Source organism: Pyrgilauda ruficollis, unplaced genomic scaffold (assembly GCF_017590135.1).
Source record: "Pyrgilauda ruficollis isolate IOZ18807 unplaced genomic scaffold, ASM1759013v1 scaffold333, whole genome shotgun sequence".
Taxonomy (NCBI): domain Eukaryota; kingdom Metazoa; phylum Chordata; class Aves; order Passeriformes; family Passeridae; genus Pyrgilauda; species Pyrgilauda ruficollis.
This window is the reverse complement of record NW_024524745.1, coordinates 81,170-103,950: the sequence shown is the minus strand read 5'-3', so window position 1 is coordinate 103,950 and position 22,781 is coordinate 81,170. Positions and strand designations below refer to the sequence as shown.

At 50.4% G+C, this 22,781-nt stretch overlaps 1 protein-coding gene across 1 annotated transcript in view; it reads right to left on the bottom strand.

Annotated features, from left to right (window-relative positions):
• ARHGAP39 (Rho GTPase activating protein 39) overlaps window positions 1-22,781 on the bottom strand; it is a 54,486-nt gene that overhangs the window by 18,489 nt on the left and 13,216 nt on the right. The window contains exon 2 of the mRNA XM_041474713.1: window positions 9,687-10,118. Coding sequence (XP_041330647.1) covers window positions 9,687-10,118 — 432 coding nt within the window. The remainder of the gene's footprint in view (window positions 1-9,686; window positions 10,119-22,781) is intronic.

Sequence of the window (22,781 nt, the reverse complement as noted above, 5' to 3'; positions counted from 1 at the left end):
TTAAGCCAAATCCTTATGGATTTTGTTTGACTAACAAGCAAAAAAAGGATTAAAGGAGGAATTTTACAATGAGGGTGGTGAAAGATGGGAGGATCTGTGGATGCTCCATCCCTGGAATATTCCAGGCTGGGTTGGATGGGGCTTGGAACAACCTGGGATAGTGGAAGGTGGCCCTGCCCATGGAAGGGGGGTGGAAGTGGATGGTTTTGAGGATCCAAACCATTCCATGTCCATGATCTTTCCTGCAATCTCCACCTTGGCCCAGTTTGTGTCCTTAAGCCAGACATTCCCACCCAACCTGGCCTTGGCCAACCCGGAACAACTGGGATAATCTGGAAAACTCATCCCAAATGAATTCCCAAAGTGGGCGTCAAGGGCTTCCACAAGCACGGGGCTACAGGCACTGGACTGCATCCCAGAAATCCCAACGGATAAAATCGCACGGAGCTGATCACAGGAAGCAAAACCAGCTCCAACCAAAAACCCGACCGGTTTGGAAACCCAGATTTGGTTTTGGAAAAGTGTCCTGAGGTCTCTCCAAAATCCTTCTCCATGCAAAGCCAGCCCGGCTCCCTCATTTTCTCCTCACACACCCTGTGCTCCATCCTGGTGATTCCCCACTGGATTCTCCCAGGTTTTTCACATTTTGGATAACTCAAAGGTTGCCCAGTTGTGGTCAAGTGAGGCTTAAATCTTTGCTGGACATTCCAAGGTGTTCCCAACTTCCCTTCCTCACCTGCCCTGGGGATATCACTTCCCAGCATTCCCGAATCCTTGAGCAGCCACTGGTTTGTCCATCCAGCTTGTCTGGAGCCGGGGGTGGCTCCGCAGATTATTGATAAGGATATCCAGATTATTGATAAGGATCGGGAGAGGAGCCGGGATCGGCCTGGGAGGAGCCAAACATTGGGAATGAACCCCAACCGGCACACTCCAATCCAGACAATCCTGTTTTTATCCATCAAATCGTGTCCCTGGCTGGACGAGAGATACATCCAAAGCCTTTCCGGGACATTTTGAAGGTGGTTTTCCAGGAATAAAGGTGATTTTCCAGTAATCAAGATGATATTCCATTAATAAATGTGATTTTCCAATAATTAAGGTGATTTTCCACTAATAAAGATGGTTTTCCAATAATTAAGGTGGTTTTCCAGTAATCAAGATAATTTTTCATTAATAAGTGTGATTTTCCAATGAAAAAGGTAGTTTTCCACAAATAGGAGTGATTTTCCAATAATTAAGGTGATTTTCCAGCAATTAATGTGATTTTCCAATGGGAAAGGTGATTTTCCACTAATAAAGGTGATTTTCCATCAACCAAGATGCTTTTACATCAATAAAATTAATTTTCCCTAAACCACAGCTTAGAAAGCCTCCAGCACGGACAGAAATTTTTCCTGGGAACCTCTGGCACAACAACAAAACCTAACAAAATATTTTTTAAAAAATCAATAAATCCAGCAGGTTTTTTTTCCCCTCCTGCCTAGAACAGGAAACGGCACCATTCCCCAGCCTTTGGAAAATCAGGGAAAGTGAGCGGCCTGAAATAGCTCAGCTCCATGGCAAAAGCCAGGAATAGAAATGAAATCCCAGCTCCAAATCCTCGGCTTTAATCGCTGCCCTTCATACTCTTAATTACAGCCCCCGCTTCCAATAAAACTTCAAAGATGGTTTTCTTTTGGAATTATGCAACCGGAATTTTGGGGTCGGCCGCCGACGCAAGTGCTCGGAGGAATTAGGCAAATATCCACCTAATCCGGGGCCGCGTTTCGCAACGGGAAGCGGGGAATTCAAGGAAAGGATATTAAAAAGCTTCAGCCCCCGATTTCCATCCCAGCTCGGAGCAAGAAATGCCGGATATGAGAATTTTTTTTTTTTTTTTGGGAAGTATTTGAGGATGGAATGAGGAAGGGGAGCTCAGTCTTGTTTGGGTTATGCCGGGAATGTGTTTTCCACTTGGTTATCCCCAAATATTTCCTTGGATGGTTCCATGTCCTGGGAGCTTCACGGTCTCAATAAACTCAAGGATCGCGGCGAGGAATTGGATTAAGGAAGGAGCCTGGAAAATGGATTTGAGGATCTTGGAAGTCTTTTCCGACTTCAACAATTCCATGGAAAACTCAGCCGGATGGGTGGGATGAGACCCGGCACTGTTGGAGCACCCCCAGTGCTGGAGAAGGGGAAAGGAAGTTGAAGCTCAAAGGAATTTTAGAGTAGGAAAACCTCCCATGGGAGGGAAATCAAATCTTTGGATAAATTTGGGAATGCTGGGAGATCTTATCAAAGAATTCCAGCAAAGCCCCATCCCTGGAAGTGTCCAAGGCCAGGTTTGAAGCAACCCAAACCGCTGGAAGGGACATCAAAGACCACAGAATTCCAACCCCTTTGCCATGGACAGGGACATCCAGCGTCACTCAGAGATGGATTTTTGCCATGAAACAGGTGGGATAAACAAAAAACAGGGATAAAACACCACAAAAAAACCATTGGAAGACCAAATTTGGGATCCTTCCCAACATCCTGCCTCATGGGTTGGGAAACTGAGGATCTTGTGGAACCAGGGGAAGAGGGTGAAGTTGGGGAGTTTCCAGGTGATCCTTAAATTTAAAAAATCTCCAGGAGAACTCAGCTGTGGTGGATCCAGCTCCTTGTCGTGGATTCCAAAAGGGTGGAAAGAGGAGATAATTCCATGTCCTGGGGACACGGATCCTTGGATTGTGCAAGGTGTGTCCAACAGAAGTGAAAATGAGAAAAAGCAAAGCAAACAAACACTGGAATAGAATTCCCAGAAAAACTGTGGCTGCCCCATCCTTGGAAACATCCAAGGCCAGGTTGGATGGAGCTTGGAGCAACCTGGGATTTTGGGAAAGCTGTCCCAGTGGGACAATGGAAAAAGCAGGGATTTCTTGCCACAGCAGCAAATAAAAGGGAGGAAAAAAAAAAGAAGCTGAACTGCAAGAATTCCGAGAATTGCCTCCAACAGTCCCTTCCAGAGCTGGATTCACCTCCAGCCAAACCTGGAGATGCTCTGGTTCCTAAATCCTAAATTTTAAGGGAGGCCCCGGGGGTGAATTCCAATAAAAACTTTCCCGTTGATCCCAAATTCCCTTTTCCAACCAGATGAGCTGAGCTTAGCCAGAAACATTCAAATAAGATTTCATGGGATGAAACCTGGACTGGGAGGTTCCACCAGGAAACCTCCAGAGCTCCTTCCCAGTGTGGATCTTCTGCGAGAAACGCAATCGAGACCTGGGAATCATGGAATCTCATGGAATCATGGAACGGCTGGGGCTGGAAGGGGCCTTCAAGATCATGGAATTCCACAGGAACACCTTCCATTCCGAGGGCAGGAAGAGCCCGTGGAGGTTTTCCCAGCCACCAGAGCCAGGGTGACATTGATAACCTGGACTGGGAGGTTCCACCAGGAAACCTCCAGAGCTCCTTCCCAGCTGCGGATCTTCTGTGAGAAACGCAGCCGAGATCTGGGAATCACGGAAACTCATGGAATCATGGAACGGCTGGGGCTGGAAGGGGCCTTCAAGATCATGGAATTCCACAGGAACACCTTCCATTCCGAGGGCAGAAGAGCCCACTGTGGTTTTCCCAGCCACTGGAGCCAGGATGACATTGATGCCCCGAACTCCTGTTCTGCCCATCCACCCCGTGGATAAAACATCGGGAAGAGAAGGATTTCCAGTGGAATGCCGTGGTCTGGGAATGGGATGAGGTTCCCAAAGCACCAGGGATTGGAAAGATGGAGAAATTCCAGGCCATCCTCTTTGTCCTTAAGGGATGGGAGGGATGAGGCAGGTTTTGGGGTTGATCCAGATCCCGGTGGGAGTTTCAACGGGATCAACAATTCCAAGCTTAAAAAAAAAATTTTTTTTTTTTTGCTCCTTAGTGGAAGAAAAACTTCATCAAATCATGGAAATTTCATGGAAATTTCACAGAAAAACTTCACCAAATGCCCAAACCCATGGTTTTGGTTAAAAAAAAAAATTTTTTTTTTTTTGCTCCTTAGTGGAAGAAAAACTTCATCAAATCATGGAAATTTCATGGAAATTTCATGGAAAAACTTCATCAAATGCCCAAACCCATGGTTTTGGTTGGAAGGAAAAATCCCTATCCCAGGTTGCTCCAAGCTGGCCTTGGACACTTCCAGGGATCCAGGGGCAGCCACAGATTCTCTGGGAATTCCATCCCAGACCCTCACCCCCTTCACAGGGAAGAATTCCTTCCCAGTATCCCATCTATCCCTGCCCTCTGGCAGTGGGAAGCCATTCCCTGTGTCCTGTTCCTCCATCCCTCATCCCAAGTCCCTCTCCAGCTCTCCTGGAGCCCCCTCAGGCACTGGAAGGGGCTCTGAGCTCTCCCTGGATCCTTCTCCAGATGAACATTCCCAGTTCTCCCAAGTTTCTCCTGGCTCCTCACACCAGGAGACATCACCCAGCTGTGAAAATCCAACATTTGGATGAAGAAAAGTCCGGAATTCCAAACCTGAGGCTCCTGCTGGAGGCAGGACATTGGGAAGGAAGACCTTGAGGATCCTCTCCATGCCCTTCCGAGCGGTTTTCCGCAGCAACTCCACTTCCTGGGTTTCTCTTCCTTCTTGTCTTGGAGGAAGGCTGGGAATCCCTGCAGGGACCTGGAAAACCCTCGGGCAGCAGAGATTTATGCCATTGATCCACCTGTTTTCCGAACCCGGACACGGCAGGTTCTTCCCAGCGCCTCCTGGGAAAGGAAATAAACGGAGAGAATTCCAAGAAAAAATTGTGGGACGCTCAAATTGGGTATTGTAGAGATTTGAGGCATCTTTTATTGTACAAATTTGCTTTTTTGGGATCTTTTGGAGTCAGGAAATGGCTGCTGCCTGTAAGGGAGGAAGTTTTTGATCCCAGAGAGCTGCGGCGGGCACATTCCAGGGATTGGGTTGTGAGAGAATTCCCCTTGGATATTCCAGCTTAGCCACACTTAATCCAGGAAGATTTAAATGCTGTGTTTTATCTCTGAAATCCTGGTGACTTCAGAACCAGGACGTGCTAAAAAAAATTGGGAATCCTGAGGAATAACTTTTCCCAGCAGATGGGACTTGGGTGAAGACCCCTCGCATCCCAAGATTCCTGTGTTTTGGTCCAAGGAAAACGCTCCTGATGGTCAAAAATCCATTTCTTTGTCCTTCAAGCTTCCACTTGCAATTCCTCCTTGGAGAAGCAGCGGCAGAGCTGAGTTTTCCATGGAAAAGGCTTCTTTTTTCCTGCCTGACACCTTCTCCAAGGATTTCAAGCCAATAACCCCAGACACTTCCCGACGGTGCGGAAAATCCCAGCGACCCGACACAAAATCCGGCTGACATTCCCTCTCTGAGATTTCACGGCTGTCAAGTCACGCTCCGGAGAAAAGCCTCCATTTTAAGACAAGCATGGAAAACTCCAGGGAAAAGCTGGGAAATCCTGCTGGGAAGGCTCTGCTGGCGACCAGGACAAAGCAGCTGTTGAGATCCCAGGGTTGATTCCCGAGCCGGATCCGACGCTAATTAGAACAAATCCCACCTCACCGTGGAAGCGCGAGGTGATTCTGGGATCCGGGCACTTGGCAACGGAAAATTCCCTGTGGATTCCAAGGGATGACGCATCCCTGGCCCACACGGGTGGGATGGAACGTCCCCGTGGGTGTGAGGAATGGATTGGGAGAGGTCTCCAGCATCTCCAGCCAAACCTGGAGATGCTCTGGTTCCTAAATCCTAAATTTTAAGGGAGGCCCCGGGGGTGAATTCCAATAAAAACTTTCCCGTTGATCCCAAATTCCCTTTTCCAACCAGATGAGCTGAGCTTAGCCAGAAACATTCAAATAAGATTTCATGGGATGAAACCTGGACTGGGAGGTTCCACCAGGAAACCTCCAGAGCTCCTTCCCAGTGTGGATCTTCTGTGAGAAACGCAACCGAGACCTGGGAATCACGGAAACTCATGGAATCATGGAACGGCTGGGGCTGGAAGGGGCCTTCAAGATCATGGAATTACACAGGGACACCTTCCACTATCCCAGGTTGCTCCAAGCTCTGGACTTGGACTTTTCCAGGGATGGGGAAAATGCAGGAATGATTTTTTTTTTTCCCAGCCAGGATATGAGGATCAAGAGTGGGATGCAGCCATGGTTTGGCTGAGCCGATGGGACTCATCCCTGTCACCTCCAGGGATGCAGGTGGGAATTCCAGTGTGGATTCCAAGGGATGACGCATCCCTGGCCCACACGGGTGGGATGGAACGTCCCCGTGGGTGTGAGGAATGGATTGGGAGAGGTCTCCAGCATCTCCAGCCAAACCTGGAGATGCTCTGGTTCCTAAATCCTAAATTTTAAGGGAGGCCCCGGGGGTGAATTCCAATAAAAACTTTCCCGTTGATCCCAAATTCCCTTTTCCAACCAGATGAGCTGAGCTTAGCCAGAAACATTTAAATAAGATTTCATGGGATGAAACTTGGACTGGGAGGTTCCACCAGGAAACCTCCAGAGCTCCTCCCCAGCTGCGGATCTTCTGCGAGAAACGCAACCGAGACCTGGGAATCACGGAAACTCATGGAATCATGGAACGGCTGGGGCTGGAAGGGGCCTTCAAGATCATGGAATTACACAGGGACACCTTCCACTATCCCAGGTTGCTCCAAGCTCTGGACTTGGACTTTTCCAGGGATGGGGAAAATGCAGGAATGAGGTTTTTTTCCCAGCCAGGATATGAGGATCAAGAGTGGGATGCAGCCATGGTTTGGCTGAGCCGATGGGACTCATCCCTGTCACCTCCAGGGATGCAGGTGGGAATTCCAGTCAGCAGGAATTTCTGCTCCCTCTAGTGGCATCTAAATTTTTAAAAAATTTTAATGAATTTTTAAAGCTGCAAGACCCAGGATCTGCTCAATCCCAGTCCCTGGAAAGGCCAAGACCTGGAATTCCTGGAGATTCGAGGACACACAACCTCCCATTGGCCAAACCCAGCCCAGGGCTGAATTCCTTTTCTTTTCCAGGAGATTTCCAAGGATTAAATATTTTTATTTGAGAATCTGGCTCTCCTCCAAGCTGATCCAGCAGATTTGCATCCCATAATGGGAACAGGGAACGTGTGGGTGGAGGACACCAAGGAATTAGTGACCTGGAGTGTCCGTGCTGGGTCTGATGTGGGAATTGGATCCCAGGTGGGAATCCCCCCAGAGAGCTTCTGATCCCACCTCAGGAATGATCCTTTCCTCAGGAAACTCCTGATCCCACTTTGGGAATGATCCTTTCCCCAGGAAACTCCTGATCCCACTTTGGGAATGATCCTTTCCAGAGGAAATTCCTGATTCCACCTTGGGAATGATCCTTTCCCCAGGAAACTCCTGATCCCACTTTGGGAATGATCCTTTCCAGAGGAAATTCCTGATTCCACCTCAGGAATGATCCTTTCCAGAGGAAATTCCTGATTCCACCTTGGGAATGATCCTTTCCCCAGGAAACTCCTGATCCCACTTTGGGAATGATCCTTTCCTCAGGAAACTCCTGATCCCACTTTGGGAATGATCCTTTCCCCAGGAAACTCCTGATCCCACTTTGGGAATGATCCTTTCCAGAGGAAATTCCTGATTCCACCTTGGGAATGATCCTTTCCCCAGGAAACTCCTGATCCCACTTTGGGAATGATCCTTTCCTCAGGAAACTCCTGATCCCACTTTGGGAATGATCCTTTCCCCAGGAAACTCCTGATCCCACTTTGGGAATGATCCTTTCCAGAGGAAATTCCTGATTCCACCTCAGGAATGATCCTTTCCCCAGGAAACTCCTGATCCCACTTTGGGAATGATCCTTTCCTCAGGAAATTCCTGATCCCACCTTGGGAATGATCCTTTCCCCAGGAAACTCCTGATCCCACTTTGGGAATGATCCTTTCCTTAGGAAATTCCTGATTCCACCTCAGGAATGATCCTTTCCTGCTGATCCCACCCCTGTTCTTGCAGCAAAACCCAGGGAATTTAAAATCCATACCTCGATCCTTGTTAACCCCTCACGCCGCTTTGGGAATAGGATCCTGCTCCATCAACATCTCCTGGGCTCATTTCCCACCAGGAAAAGGGGAATTCTGCCCTTCTGACCTGCTCAGGTGAGATCCCACCTGGAATTTTATATCTAGCTCCAGGATACAACAACAAAAGGATATGGAGATGTTGGAGCAATTCCAGAGGAGGCCACGGAGATGCTCCAAGGGCTGGAGCCCCTCTGCTCTGGAGACTGGCTGGGAGAGCTGGGAATGTCCAGCCTGGAGAAGGGAAGGATCCAAGGAGACCTCAGAGCCCCTTCCAGAGCCTGAAGGGCTCCAGGAGAGCTGGAGAGGGACTGGGGACAAAGGGATGTAGGGACAGGACACACGGAATGGCTTCCCACTCCCACAGGGCAGGGATAGATGGGATTTGGGAAGGAATTCCTGGTTGGGAGGGTAGTGAGGCGCTGGGATGGAATTCCCACAGAAGCTGTGGCTGCTCCTGGATCTCTGGAAATGTCCCAGGCTGGGTTGGATGGTGCTTGGAACAACCTGGGATAGTGGGAGTTGTCCCTGCCCATGGAAAAGGCTGAAATTCCATGATCTTTCAGGCCTCTTCCCACCCAAACCATTCCATGATTCGGTAATTCCATGACTCCATGATTCCACATCCACCAGCAGTGAAAGACCCCAAACCCCTCTCCTTCCCCAAAATCCCCCTGCCCCAGGAGGACCCCCCCATTCCCAGGCTCAGAAATTCCATCAGAGCCTCTCCCGGGAGCTCGGGAAGGTGGAACCTCCCCCGAGGTGCGGAGCCGAGGCCGCCTCTGATGTCCCACATGAAAGCACTTGCCAAGCCGGGAATTCCTGTTCCCATCCAGCCACAGTTTCTGGCAGCAGGAGCTGGGAAAGGGAATTCCACCTCGGATTGGTCTCCTCAACCTGGCTGGGTCCTTAACGTGGTCAAAAGCATCAATTAAGAGAAGACAAACACATTAATTAATGACCCGCCTCAGGTCTCCCAGAAAAGCTGTGGCTGCTCCGTCCCTGGAATTGTCCCAAGTCAGGCTGGGATCGTGGGAGGCGTCCCTGCTCATGGCAGGAGGTGGAAAAAGATGGATTTTAAAGCTCCTTTCCAACCCAAACCATTCCATGATTCTACGATTTGCAGCTTTTAATCCATAAAAGATGAAACAACAACAAAGGAGTGACACGAACATCTCTGAATGTTATCCTTGGGAATGGAGCACTGACTCCCTTCTCCTTCCCGAGGGAAATTATCCCTGCCAGGAGCTCCCCAGACCTGTGGGACAAGCCCTGGTTGGACCGTGAATCATCCCCACTCCTCAGGGAGATCTTATCCAGGGAAAGCATTTAAAACCACGCCGAGCTCTAAACCCGAATTTCCAATCCTAAAAACGAATTTCAAAAGGATGAAAAATTATTCCTTTAGGGAACCTTCCCGCAGGGAACATCTAAAATATCCCCAAGGTGGAGAAACACCTCTTCCTGATGTTTTTCCCTCTTCCTCCTTGTTTTATGGATGATCCAACTCGGTGAAGACCCACCAAGCCTCGAGCAGGAGGAACCATCCACAAACCACCTTTTCCCAAGACCTGCAGGATCTCTCTTGGAGACGACCAGGATTGGGAATTCCCGATTTTCCCCCCAATCCCACCTTTACCTTTCCGTTTCCTCCTTCACCACGGAATACTGGCTGGACTGGCGGCTCGAGCGCTGCTCCTGCACCTTCTCGTTGCCCTCCAGCTCCTGCTCCAAGGACGAGCTGGTGCTTCCCTCCCTGCTGACATTGCTGCTCCTGCCGGGGCTGTTTTCCGTGGAAGCCCGCGGCGACTCCGTGTTCTGCTTCAGCGTCTGCAGCTTGGCCAGCGGGATGATGTCGCAGTTCTGGGGACGGTGCCACACCGTCCTCTGCGTGGTGGCATTGTAGTAGTAGAAGCGGGAGGTGTTGGGGTCGAAGAGCTCCCACCACTGGTTCTCATTGGTGCGCTTGATCCGCACCCCGGCGGGCGGGTCCCACACGCACTCCCCCGTGATGAGGTTGGCGTACATGCGCTCCCGGGTCCGAGGCTCGATGATTTCCACCCATTCCAGCCTGGGAAAGGACAAGGAGAGAAGGGAAACGTCAACCCAGCGATCTTGGGAGGTCGCCCAACCTGACGATTCCGTGATTTGGCGTGAGCGCAGGATGGAGAAGAGCGACTTCTCAACTCTGCTTTCCACCCCCATTGAGTGTCCCATGTCCAAGACTCGATGATTCCCACCCATTCCAGCCTGGAAAAGAACAGGGAGAGGGGAAGCATCAACCAAGGTCCCTCCCAACCCCAACCACCCGATGATTCCATGATTTGGCACGAGCGCAGGATGGAGAAGAGCGACTTCTCAACTCTTCCTTCCAACCCCATCAAATCTCCCATATCCAAGACTTGAGGATTCCCACCCATTCCAGCCTGGAAAAGAACAGGGAGAGAGGGGAAGCATCAAACAAGGTCCCTCCCAACCCCAATCATCCGATGATTCCGTGATTTGATGCGAGCGCAGGATGGAGAAGAGCGACTTCTCAACTCTGCTTTCCACCCCCATCGAGTCTCCCGTGTCCAAGACTCGATGATTCCCAACCATTCCAGCCTGGAAAAGAACAGGGAGAGGGGAAGCATCAACCAAGGTCCCTCCCAACCCCAACCACCCGATGGTTCTGTGACTCGGTGCTCATGGGGTGGACAAGAGCAATTTGACAACTTCTCTTTCCACCCCTATAAAGTCTCCCATGTCCAAAGCTTGATAATTCACACCCATTCCAGCCTGGAAAAAAAAAACCAGGAAAGAGTGGAAACTCAACCAAGATCCCTCCCAACCCAACCATCCAATGGTTCCGTGATCAATGCGAGCGCGATCAAAGCGAGAGCGGGATGAAGAGCGACCTCACAACGCTTTCTTCTACCCCCATCGAGTCCCGCAGAATTATTTACACAAAACAGAGAATTTTTCCAAAGAGTTTCCAACCAATCCCTGATTTCCAGCTCCCAGGGAAACCCAGCAAGTCTGCAAAACGCAAGCCAGGGATGGAGCACCCCAATGTCCACCCGGGATCACAGCATCCACCCCTAACCCTTGAAGGTCCAGAGCCGGGGATCAAAGCACATTCCATGAGGGAATGGGAAGGAATGGAAGGACAGGAATCACCAACCTGGAGATGAACTTCTGCATGACCGGCGCTGCCACCCACACCACCAAACCCGGCAGCATTTCCCACAAAAACTCCAAAATTTGTGGATTTGACCTCCCCCGGTCCAGCTGGAGCAGCGCAGCTCCCCGGCACTCCAGAGATCCCAAAGCTCCTTCCCTCTGTCCGGATTTCGACAGCAGGAAAAGGCGTCGGCTCCGTGGGATCCACCTCCGGCACCATCCCAAAACCACCGGCCCCAGCACAGCTGGGCTGGGTGACAACCACCGAAACCTGATGGTGGCGGGGATGGAGATGGTGAGGGCTGAACAGGCCCAGCGTGTCCTGGGCTCCTTGGGAAGGAATGGAATGGGATGGAATCATGGATGGGATGGGATGGGATGGGAGGGGATGGGATGGGATGGGATGGGATGGGATGGGATGGGATGGGATGGGATGGTCCCATGGGCAAGGGACACCTTCCCCCCTCCCAGGGTGCTCCAAGCCCTGGCCAGCCTGGCCTTGGACACTTCCAGGGATCCAGGGGCAGCCACAGATTCTCTGGGAATTCCATCCCAGCCCCTCACCACCCTCCCAACCAGGAATTCCTTCCTGCCCTCTCGCTGTGGGAAGCCATTCCCAGTGTCCTGTTCCTCCATCCCTTGTCCCAAGTCCCTCTCCAGCTCTCCTGGAGCCCCTTCAGGCACTGGAAGGGGCTCTGAGGTTTCCCTGGATCCTTGTCTTCTCCGAAGAGCGACTTCTCAACTCTTCCTTCCAACCCCATCAAATCTCCCATATCCAAGACTTGAGGATTCCCACCCATTCCAGCCTGGAAAAGAACAGGGAGAGAGGGGAAGCATCAAACAAGGTCCCTCCCAACCCCAATCATCCGATGATTCCGTGATTTGATGCGAGCGCAGGATGGAGAAGAGCGACTTCTCAACTCTTCCTTCCAACCCCATCAAATCTCCCATATCCAAGACTTGAGGATTCCCACCCATTCCAGCCTGGAAAAGAACAGGGAGAGAGGGGAAGCATCAAACAAGGTCCCTCCCAACCCCAATCATCCGATGATTCCGTGATTTGATGCGAGCGCAGGATGGAGAAGAGCGACTTCTCAACTCTTCCTTCCAACCCCATCAAATCTCCCATATCCAAGACTTGAGGATTCCCACCCATTCCAGCCTGGAAAAGAACAGGGAGAGAGGGGAAGCATCAAACAAGGTCCCTCCCAACCCCAATCATCCGATGATTCCGTGATTTGATGCGAGCGCAGGATGGAGAAGAGCGACTTCTCAACTCTTCCTTCCAACCCCATCAAATCTCCCATATCCAAGACTTGAGGATTCCCACCCATTCCAGCCTGGAAAAGAACAGGGAGAGAGGGGAAGCATCAAACAAGGTCCCTCCCAACCCCAATCATCCGATGATTCCGTGATTTGATGCGAGCGCAGGATGGAGAAGAGCGACTTCTCAACTCTTCCTTCCAACCCCATCAAATCTCCCATATCCAAGACTTGAGGATTCCCACCCATTCCAGCCTGGAAAAGAACAGGGAGAGAGGGGAAGCATCAAACAAGGTCCCTCCCAACCCCAATCATCCGATGATTCCGTGATTTGATGCGAGCGCAGGATGGAGAAGAGCGACTTCTCAACTCTGCTTTCCACCCCCATCGAGTCTCCCGTGTCCAAGACTCGATGATTCCCAACCATTCCAGCCTGGAAAAGAACAGGGAGAGGGGAAGCATCAACCAAGGTCCCTCCCAACCCCAACCACCCGATGGTTCTGTGACTCGGTGCTCATGGGGTGGACAAGAGCAATTTGACAACTTCTCTTTCCACCCCTATAAAGTCTCCCATGTCCAAAGCTTGATAATTCACACCCATTCCAGCCTGGAAAAAAAAAACCAGGAAAGAGTGGAAACTCAACCAAGATCCCTCCCAACCCAACCATCCAATGGTTCCGTGATCAATGCGAGCGCGATCAAAGCGAGAGCGGGATGAAGAGCGACCTCACAACGCTTTCTTCTACCCCCATCGAGTCCCGCAGAATTATTTACACAAAACAGAGAATTTTTCCAAAGAGTTTCCAACCAATCCCTGATTTCCAGCTCCCAGGGAAACCCAGCAAGTCTGCAAAACGCAAGCCAGGGATGGAGCACCCCAATGTCCACCCGGGATCACAGCATCCACCCCTAACCCTTGAAGGTCCAGAGCCGGGGATCAAAGCACATTCCATGAGGGAATGGGAAGGAATGGAAGGACAGGAATCACCAACCTGGAGATGAACTTCTGCATGACCGGCGCTGCCACCCACACCACCAAACCCGGCAGCATTTCCCACAAAAACTCCAAAATTTGTGGATTTGACCTCCCCCGGTCCAGCTGGAGCAGCGCAGCTCCCCGGCACTCCAGAGATCCCAAAGCTCCTTCCCTCTGTCCGGATTTCGACAGCAGGAAAAGGCGTCGGCTCCGTGGGATCCACCTCCGGCACCATCCCAAAACCACCGGCCCCAGCACAGCTGGGCTGGGTGACAACCACCGAAACCTGATGGTGGCGGGGATGGAGATGGTGAGGGCTGAACAGGCCCAGCGTGTCCTGGGCTCCTTGGGAAGGAATGGAATGGGATGGAATCATGGATGGGATGGGATGGGATGGGATGGGATGGGATGGGATGGGATGGGATGGGATGGGATGGGATGGGATGGGATGGGATGGGATGGGATGGGATGGGATGGGATGGGATGGGATGGGATGGGATGGGATGGGATGGGATGGGATGGTCCCATGGGCAAGGGACACCTTCCCCCCTCCCAGGGTGCTCCAAGCCCTGGCCAGCCTGGCCTTGGACACTTCCAGGGATCCAGGGGCAGCCACAGATTCTCTGGGAATTCCATCCCAGCCCCTCACCACCCTCCCAACCAGGAATTCCTTCCTGCCCTCTGGCTGTGGGAAGCCATTCCCAGTGTCCTGTTCCTCCATCCCTTGTCCCAAGTCCCTCTCCAGCTCTCCTGGAGCCCCTTCAGGCACTGGAAGGGGCTCTGAGGTTTCCCTGGATCCTTGTCTTCTCCAGGCTGGACTTTCCCAGCTCTCCCAGCCTGGCTCCAGCCCTTGGACCCTCTCCATGGCCTCCTCTGGATCTGCTCCAGCAATTCCAGATGGTGGATCCTGAAGCTGGGTGCAGAATTCCAGGTGGGATCTCACCTGAGCGGGGCAGAGAGCAGAATTCCCCATTTCCTGCTGCCCACGCTGTGGGATGTGCCCAGAACGTTGGGAATTTCCAGGACCAGAGCACATGGATGCGTCCTGTGGGGCTTCTCACCCACCCACACCCCCAAATCCCTTCTCCCCAGGGCTGCTCTCCATCCTTTCCCCCCATCCGTGTTTTCCTGGAATTGCCCTGACCCCCTCTCACTCAGGAACACAACAAAAGGGATTTTTGGGATCATCCAGCGGCAAACGGGAGCTTAGAAATTCCAAAGAGGATTAAGAGAAGTTGTAATCCCAAGAAACCGAGAATTCCACCGATTTTTCAGATTGCCCCAAACACTGCATTTGTCACCTCTGGATAATCCAGAGGGTACCTGAGAAGTTCTGGGATCCGTGTCTTTACTCAAATTCCTCTTTTGTGTGGGTTTTTATATATTAAAAAAAAAAAAAAAGGAATTTAATTAAGTTATTTGGGATTTATCCTCGTCTGCATTTCCAAGGCTTTTAAGGAACGTCTAGAAATAGATGAGGAGGAATAAAAAGCTAAGTGAGGCTTATCAAGGAAGGTGCCACTTAAACCTGACACATCCAGGGAGTCAGACAATGATGGATCACATGGATCGCATCCCGACGCCTTTTCCTGGGAATGAACCCCTGGAGGCTCTTCAGAAACGCCCAATTTGCAGGAAAAAAAAGTCCCTGGAGGGGGTCCCAGGTGTCAGCCTGGCCCCGAGCCCTCAGCTGCTCCAGCCCATTTTCCAACGGGATTTAAACACCTCTGGATGGAAAAAAAGAGTGGGATTTTCAGGGAGTGGAATCCCAGCTTGGATCAAACCCCCTTAAAGGAGGAAAATGTGTCCAGCTCCTCTCGGAAATAAGAGGAAAATCCATAATTAAGCTTTTCCGTGCAGAACAGAGACTAAAAGCAGTCGGAGGAGAGTCAGTCCTAAATCGTGGCTCGTCTCATTCCGCAAAACTCGGATCCGATCCGGCAGGGAACCGAAACTGGAAGCCACTTCCGGCTTTGGAGAATTGGGATTGGGCAAAGAACCGGCCAAGGTGGCCAACAGCACCTGGTCTGTCCCAGCCTGCCAGGGAAGGTTTGGGATTCCCAGGATATTGAGGGGCTGGAGTGTGGCAATGGAAGAGAGCAGGATGATCCTGAAGGTCCCTTCTGACCTAAAGCATTCCATGTTTTTATGAGGAGCAATTTGAATTCCCGATTCCCAGCAAGGTTTTGGAGACCTCGGAAGTGGCTCTGCAGCAGTTGGGGGGCTCTGCTCCCCAAATTCCCACTCCCAGGTGATCCCTTTGGAATCACAAACCAAAATATCCAAGATTTCCCAACGTCCAAGAAGCCAAATCCCCCCATCAGTGCAAAATTCCCAGGAGAGGACAATTCCCATCTCATTTCCCATCTTACTTCCCAATTTCCCATCTTGTTTCTCATCTTCTATCCCTGTTTAAGATTAATTAAAACCTCCTGCAAAGCTTCATAAAAATTTAAATTAATAATGGAATTATTAAATGGGTTGGGGTGAAAGGAGCTTTTAAAGCTCATCTGTTCCAACCCCTCCCTGTTATTTTATTTATTATTGATTAATTAATTAATGTTCATTATTGCACCCTTTATTTTGTTCATTATCCCCATTATTTTATTTATTATCGACTTCATTAATATTCCTTTAATTATTACACCCATGATTTTATTTATTACTTATTTTTCAGGAATATTTGACTCAAAATATGGGAAGAAAACCACAATTCCTTGATGCCAGACCTTGGAAAACCTGGAAGTGTGTTTTTAAATGGGGAAAAAATCATGGAATGAGGGCCAGGAGAGGGATGGATCCTCAGCCACTCCATGGAAAATGGGAAAACTGCTCCTGTGGTTTTGCCATGGAATCACTGTGGTCCTATCCCCGGCCGTGGGATTTTGGGAAGTTGAGTGTCCTCTCCCCAAAATTCCAAGTGGTAGCAGGACTCCAGGTCCACCATGGCTCAGTAATGGCGATTATCATGGAAAATAATGGAATTTTTCCATGTGGGAAGGGACCTTTGAGGGTCACCTTCTTCCAATGCCTTTCCATGAGCTGGGACACCTTCCACTATTCCAGGTTGCTCCAATTCCTGACCTTGGACAATTCCAGGGATGGGGCAACCACAGATTCTCTGGGAATTCCATCCCAGCCCCTCACCACTCTCACAGCCAGGAATTTCTTCCCAATATCCCACCTAAATTTCTACTTCTCCACTGGAAAGCCATTCCTGGTGTCCTGTCACTCCATCCCTTGTCCCCAGTCCCTCTCCAGCTTTCCTGGAGCCCCTTCAGGCACTGGAAGGGGCTCTGAGGTCTCCCTGGATCCTTCCCTTTTCCAGGCTGGACATTCCCAGCTCTCCCAGCCTGGCTCCAAGCCTTGGAGCATCTCCGTGGCCTCCTCTGGATCTGCTCCAACATCTCCACATCCTCCTGATGTTGGATCCTGGAGCTGAGTGCAGGATTCCAGGTGGGGCCTCACCTGAGCAGGGCAGAGGGGCAGAATTCCCTCCTTTCCTGCTGCCCACTGGGAATTTCTGGGATGTGGCCACACACAGCCAGGTCAAATCCCGTTTTTTATCAATTCCCGAGGACAGGAGGGAATGTCCGGCAAAATCAGAGCTCAGGACCCAGGCGGATGCTCCGGCAGCTCCTGGCCTTCATCCATAACAACTCAAACACCGGGAGCTGTGCGGTCTGGAAGAATCCAGAAAAGAATCCTGCATTCCCTGCTGGAAAAAGCTATTCCAGGACAGCGGGAGAAACCCGAGTCCTCTGCTCCATCCTGAATCCACGGCAATCCCAGCGAGGGAAAAGCGCTGACAAGGCAGAGCGCCGACCCCAAATCCGCCTCAGGACAAAACCAACTCCTCCATCAAAGCGAATCCGTCGCCGATCGGCCCCGGCCGCTGCTCGCTCCTTTCCAATTAAATAAAAAGAGGGAAAAGTCCAGCTCCGGGAGGCAGGAGCCGTCGGATCCGGGTGCTCACGCGGCGCTGCTTTGATGGAGAAGGGATGTGACTGCCTGGACAACGTCGGGAGAAGGTTCAAGGGCGGCCGCGGTGAAGGGGAGACGTCAGCAGGAATATCATGGGATGGTCGGGAGGATCATGGAATGGTTTGGAAGGGGACTAAAGATCATGGAATTCCATTGGCAGTGACACCTTCCACTATCCGAGGTTGCTCTAAGCCCTGTCCAACCTGGCCTTGGACAATTCCAGGGATGGAGCAGCCACAGATTATCTGGGAATTCCATTCCAGCGCCTCAGCACCATCCCAGGGAAGAATTCCTTCCCAAATTCCAAACTAAACCTCTCCATTTTTAATTCCAAGTCCTTCCCTCTCCTCCCTGTTCCTCTGACAACTTGAAGCCTCAACTCTGGGTGAAGCTGATCCTGCCTGAACTTAACTTCCTTCTTTTTGGATGGTTCAGGAATTTAAAACAACTCCTCCAACTTCTTCCCCCCAGGTCTTGGCTTGGAGCTGCTCCTTTCCAACCAAAATCCCAGGAATCAATGCAGAAATCTGATCCCGTTTCTCTGTGATCCCAAAAAACGCTTTTCCAGCTTTTTTTCCCCCTGGGATGCAGCGGTCAATACATTCCAAATCATTTGAGGTGTGGAACTCTGGGAAGTTTAAGCTCGTCCTAAGCCAGGTCGGCGCATGGAGTTAATCCCGGTGCCAGGAGTGACACCGAGGTGACACCGAGGGAAGGGGTCAGGCCCCAGGTGGCTCTGAGGCCAAATTAACCTCAGTGACCCCAATTCCAGCTCCTTAAAACCCAGCTTAAATCCAGCTCCTTAAAACCCAGCTTAAATCCAGCTCCTTAAAACACAGCTTAAATCCAGCTCCTTAAAACCCAGCTTAAATCCAGCTCCTTAAAACCCAGCTTAAATCCAGCTTGGAGTGGGATTGGAGCAACCCGCTCCAGTGGAAGGCCGGGCTCGATGACCTCCAAAAGTCCTTCCCAACCCAACTCATTTGAAGTTCCCATGATCCTACGAGACTTTAATGACCTCATTACCATGAAAATTCCAAAAAACCCCATTATCCTACAAATTGTGGCCAGTTTCTCCAAAACATCAACACCAGAAGGATTTTTTTTTTTGTAGGGAAAAGCATTTCCAAAGGCTGATCCAACAGAAAAATCCTCCTCTGGATGTTGATGATGACGAAGAGCTTTGTCCCTGCCTTGCTCAGCAGATTCCCGGCCGGCGACTCCCGGGAACAGGCGTCGGATCGATCCCTGAGCAGTGAAATAAATCCATAAAGGACTGGGTGGAAATCTGGGAGCTGATCCAGCTCCTGCGAGAGCTGGGATGGGAAAAAAATCTGGGGCTGGGAATGCAGAGATGGGAGGAATTCCAAGGATGGAGATGTCAAGGTGCTTCAAAAAGGAGGGGGAATCATTAATTAAGGGAAAATTGTCTTTAATTAGAGCTGCACCATCTCCTTGAGGCAGCCACAGCTTCTCTGGGAATTCCATTCCAGGGTCTCACGGGGAGGAATTCCTTCCTGATGGGAGAAGCCTGGGAATAACGATTCCCAATTTAACACCATTGAACCGTTGCGTTTCATGGAACTATGGAATGGTTTGGGCGGGAAGGGACCTTAAAGCTCACCTGGATGCAAGCGGTGACACCTTCCCCCATCCCAGGCTGCTCCAACCTGGATTTGGACACTTCCAGGGATGGGACAGCTACAGCTTTTCTGGGAATTCCATTCCAGGCCCTCACCGACCGTCACCGTAACCAAATTCCTTCCCAATCTCTCCATTTTTAGTTTCAAATTCCCAACCTTGACATGAGCAGGCCCTTTCCCTTTCCATCACCATTCCAAGGACTTTGAGGATCCTTTTTCCTGCTCCATGGGGGGGTTTGAAGGCATCTCAAGACCTTTTGTTCCACCCTGCACCATCCCAACCATTCCCTTTGCCGCTGACCGCGACGATTGGAAAACCATTGGATATTTAATTGTCCCAAGGGAATTTATCAGCAAAATAGGAGTGGTAGGACCTGAGGATCATTTATTTATCCACAGACCACCAGAAATCCAAATGTGGGACATTCCTGCTCATCCAGCTGCTCCGGAAGAGGCGGAATGCAGGGATAGCACGGCCCGATGCATCCGACAGCGTCGGAACTCAACTTCCCCCTTTGATTTTCCAGAGATGCAACTCCGGGATTTGCAACTCGGGAATGATTTGCACCCCAAATGACACCCCTGGAGTAATTCCCGGACCCAGATAAACTGGGATAACGTGTCCTGGGATGTGCCACAGCCTGGAATGTGCTCTGGGAAAGCTCCCGGCGCGCTCCCGGCTGGCCAAGCTCTTCCTCAGCACTTTTGGGAGCCAAACCGCGGAGGAGGAATTTTTTGCATAGGGAAGAAGCTCCCGGATTTCTCTGCCAGCTGGGAATTGCAGCTCCTGCCAGCTCCTTCCTGAAGGAGTAAATATCTGGATAATTTTAAATATTGATATTCCAGTGGATCTGGGAATTGCAGAGGCCTGGCTTGAGCTTTGGTGCTCAAGCGACTGAGGGTGGCTACAAATGGAATTCATGGAATTACGACTTCCCCGAGTGAGGGAACCCATGGAAAATGAGCATTTCCATCAGCTGATTCCGCTGGAGAATCAGGAGATAGAATCCAAGCGGGAATCTGATGTTCCCCATGTTGGATCAAGCACCATCCAAAGGCTCCAAAATAGTGACGTTCTATGAAACCCCAAATCCCATCCCTGCTGCAAATGCCCTGATTCCACTGGGAATCAAAATCCCTGATTTGGGATGAGATTGAGCCCCACACACCATGGAATGGTGCGGGTTGGAAGGGACCTTCAAGGCCATCTCGCTCAACCCCATTGGAATCAAAATCCCTGATTTGTGATGAGATTGAGCCCCACACACCATGGAATGGTGCAGGTTGGAAGGGACCTTCAAGGCCATCTCACTCAACCCCATTCCATGGGCAGGGACATTTTCCACTATCCCAGGTTGCTCCAATCCTTTTCCAACTTGCCCTTGGACACTTCCAGAGATGGGACATCCACAGCTTCTCTGGGAAGTTCCACAAACCACAATCTCAGAGGAAAAGAATTCCCAAAGAAGCCTTAAAAACAACCAAAGACTACGTCAAAAGTGTGAAAACCCAATTTCCCTGTTATTCCTGAAAAGCACCGAGGAGAAGAGGAGCAGGGAATGATTCCACACTTTCCCCCCCTCCTTTAATTGGTTGCTCCAGAGTTTAAAAGACAACTCCAGGAAATGACTTTCCGTAGCTCCTAATTAAGCCGTGGAATTCGGCAACACAGCCAAATCCCATAAATAGGTTCAAAGGAGAATTAGATGAGTTCAAGGAGGACAAGAGCTTTTAAACGGGGTATTCCAAGGTCAGGAAATCCCCAGGAGCAGGGAAGGGTCACCCTTCCCTTTTTTCAGAGGAATTTTCCCCCCTTTTTCGGAGGAATTTTTGCCGTGGAGAATGGAACGCAGCGGCGAAAAACATTCCTACCCCTCCCATCTCCCAACATCCCGTTTTGCATCCGTGACTTTGGCATCGTCCCATCCCTTCTGGCCTAGAGGACACAGGGATAAGACTCCCAAAAAAAAAATCCCTGGAGGCTTCAAAGAGCAGTTTCAGAAAAGGGAAAAGACGGTTTTTTTTTCCGTCTTATCGGAGCGCGTGTGGCCGCTTTCCGACGCTCCCGATCCGAACTTCACAGCTCTGGCATCTCCTTTAAACTCCAGGGAGAAGAAAAAAAAAAAGGAATTTAGGAAGCTGCCGGAGAGCTGATAAGGCAAAGAGCCTGGGATGAATGGAGGATCCGCATGAAAGCAGCGAAATCGCCGGGATGACCTCGAGCCTCTCAAAGGAGCTCTGGAATTTTATCCGGAGGCTTTTGTGATCCGATATCTCTCCCGACGCCAATTAATCACTTTTTTAGCCTCTCGCCTTATTAAACCTCAGAGAGGTCAAGGGCTTGGGGATATCAGCCCTGGAAAAGTTTGGATTTAAAGGGAAGAGGGCGACTGAGGACAGAAGGATGGGAATTCTTTTTGCCGAGAGGTGGGAGAGGAAACAGGACCTGGATTGAGCTGGAAGAGTCATTTCTCATCCCAAAATGATGGGAGAGGAGCTGGAGGCCACCATGGGATGGGATGGGATGGGATGGGATGGGATGGGATGGGATGGGATGGAAAGAGGAGCTGGAGATCCCAGGGAAGGGGCTGGCAGGGGGCAGGATGCCCATCCAACATCTTATCCAAGGTTCTGGGACAGCATTCCCAAAAAAAACCTCAGAGTGTTTTAATTGATAAGAAGCTTCATGAACTGAAGATGCCCCAGAAGATCCGTTATCCCAGGAGAACTTTGCGATCCATTATCCTTGTTTTTTAACAAACCTTTAGGTCCTCATTGGTTTCCATCCAAACCAAATCCAAACCAGATCCAAACCAAAGGATCCAAATTCCACCTTCCCTTGACTTGTCCTCCTGGAAAAGCCATGTTCCCAGGGTTTGTGGGGCAATTTTGGGATGGGAAGAGCCGGTTTTCCAACCTCCAAGGTGGGACCAGGATGGGGGTTGGGTGAAGCTGGAGCAGATGATTCCCACCTTGAGGATGGATCATTTTGGATGGTGGCATTCCATGAAATCCCACTCCTCAGATCAGCTAAAATCCACTCCCAAATCCCAAATCCTCATTCTTGAACTTTCCAGAAATCAGAGTGACGATTATCCGAGTGGGACTTGCCAACACCGACTCAAACACTTCCTAAAAATCTGTAATAAATTATTCTCATTTTGCTTTTCCAATCGGGATTTTCCGAGGAAAAGGCAATTAATGGGAATAAGCTCTTTGGAAATTGGGAATATTGAGAGGAATGCTTTGAACTCTGAACCAAAAACCTGGGAGCAAGCAACAGCCTGCACCAATCCGAGAAAAACCTGGAATGATCAAGACTGAGGGAAGAAATTTTCTCCCCGCCCTGAAAATTCCTGCAAAAAAAGGAATTCTGCCAATCTCAGGTGTCTCCATTACATATTCCGTGTAAAGAAAAATGTTAGGGGCCGGAAATCCAATACCACAAAATCTCCTGGCCAGAAAATTCCATAAAAATACTGGAAAGGAGGCTATTTTTCCTTATTTTCCCAGAATTCCTGGTGGTTTTGCTGCTGCATCGTGAGAGGGATTCAGGAATCACCCTGGCTCAGCTAAACCGGTTTTGATTTTTTTTTTTTGAATTCCCAGTTTTTGCCCTCTTGGATCATCAGGACACAGGGAGTGGCTTCCCACTGCCAGAGGGCAGGGAAAGATGGAATACTGGGAAGGAATCCCTGGCTGGGAG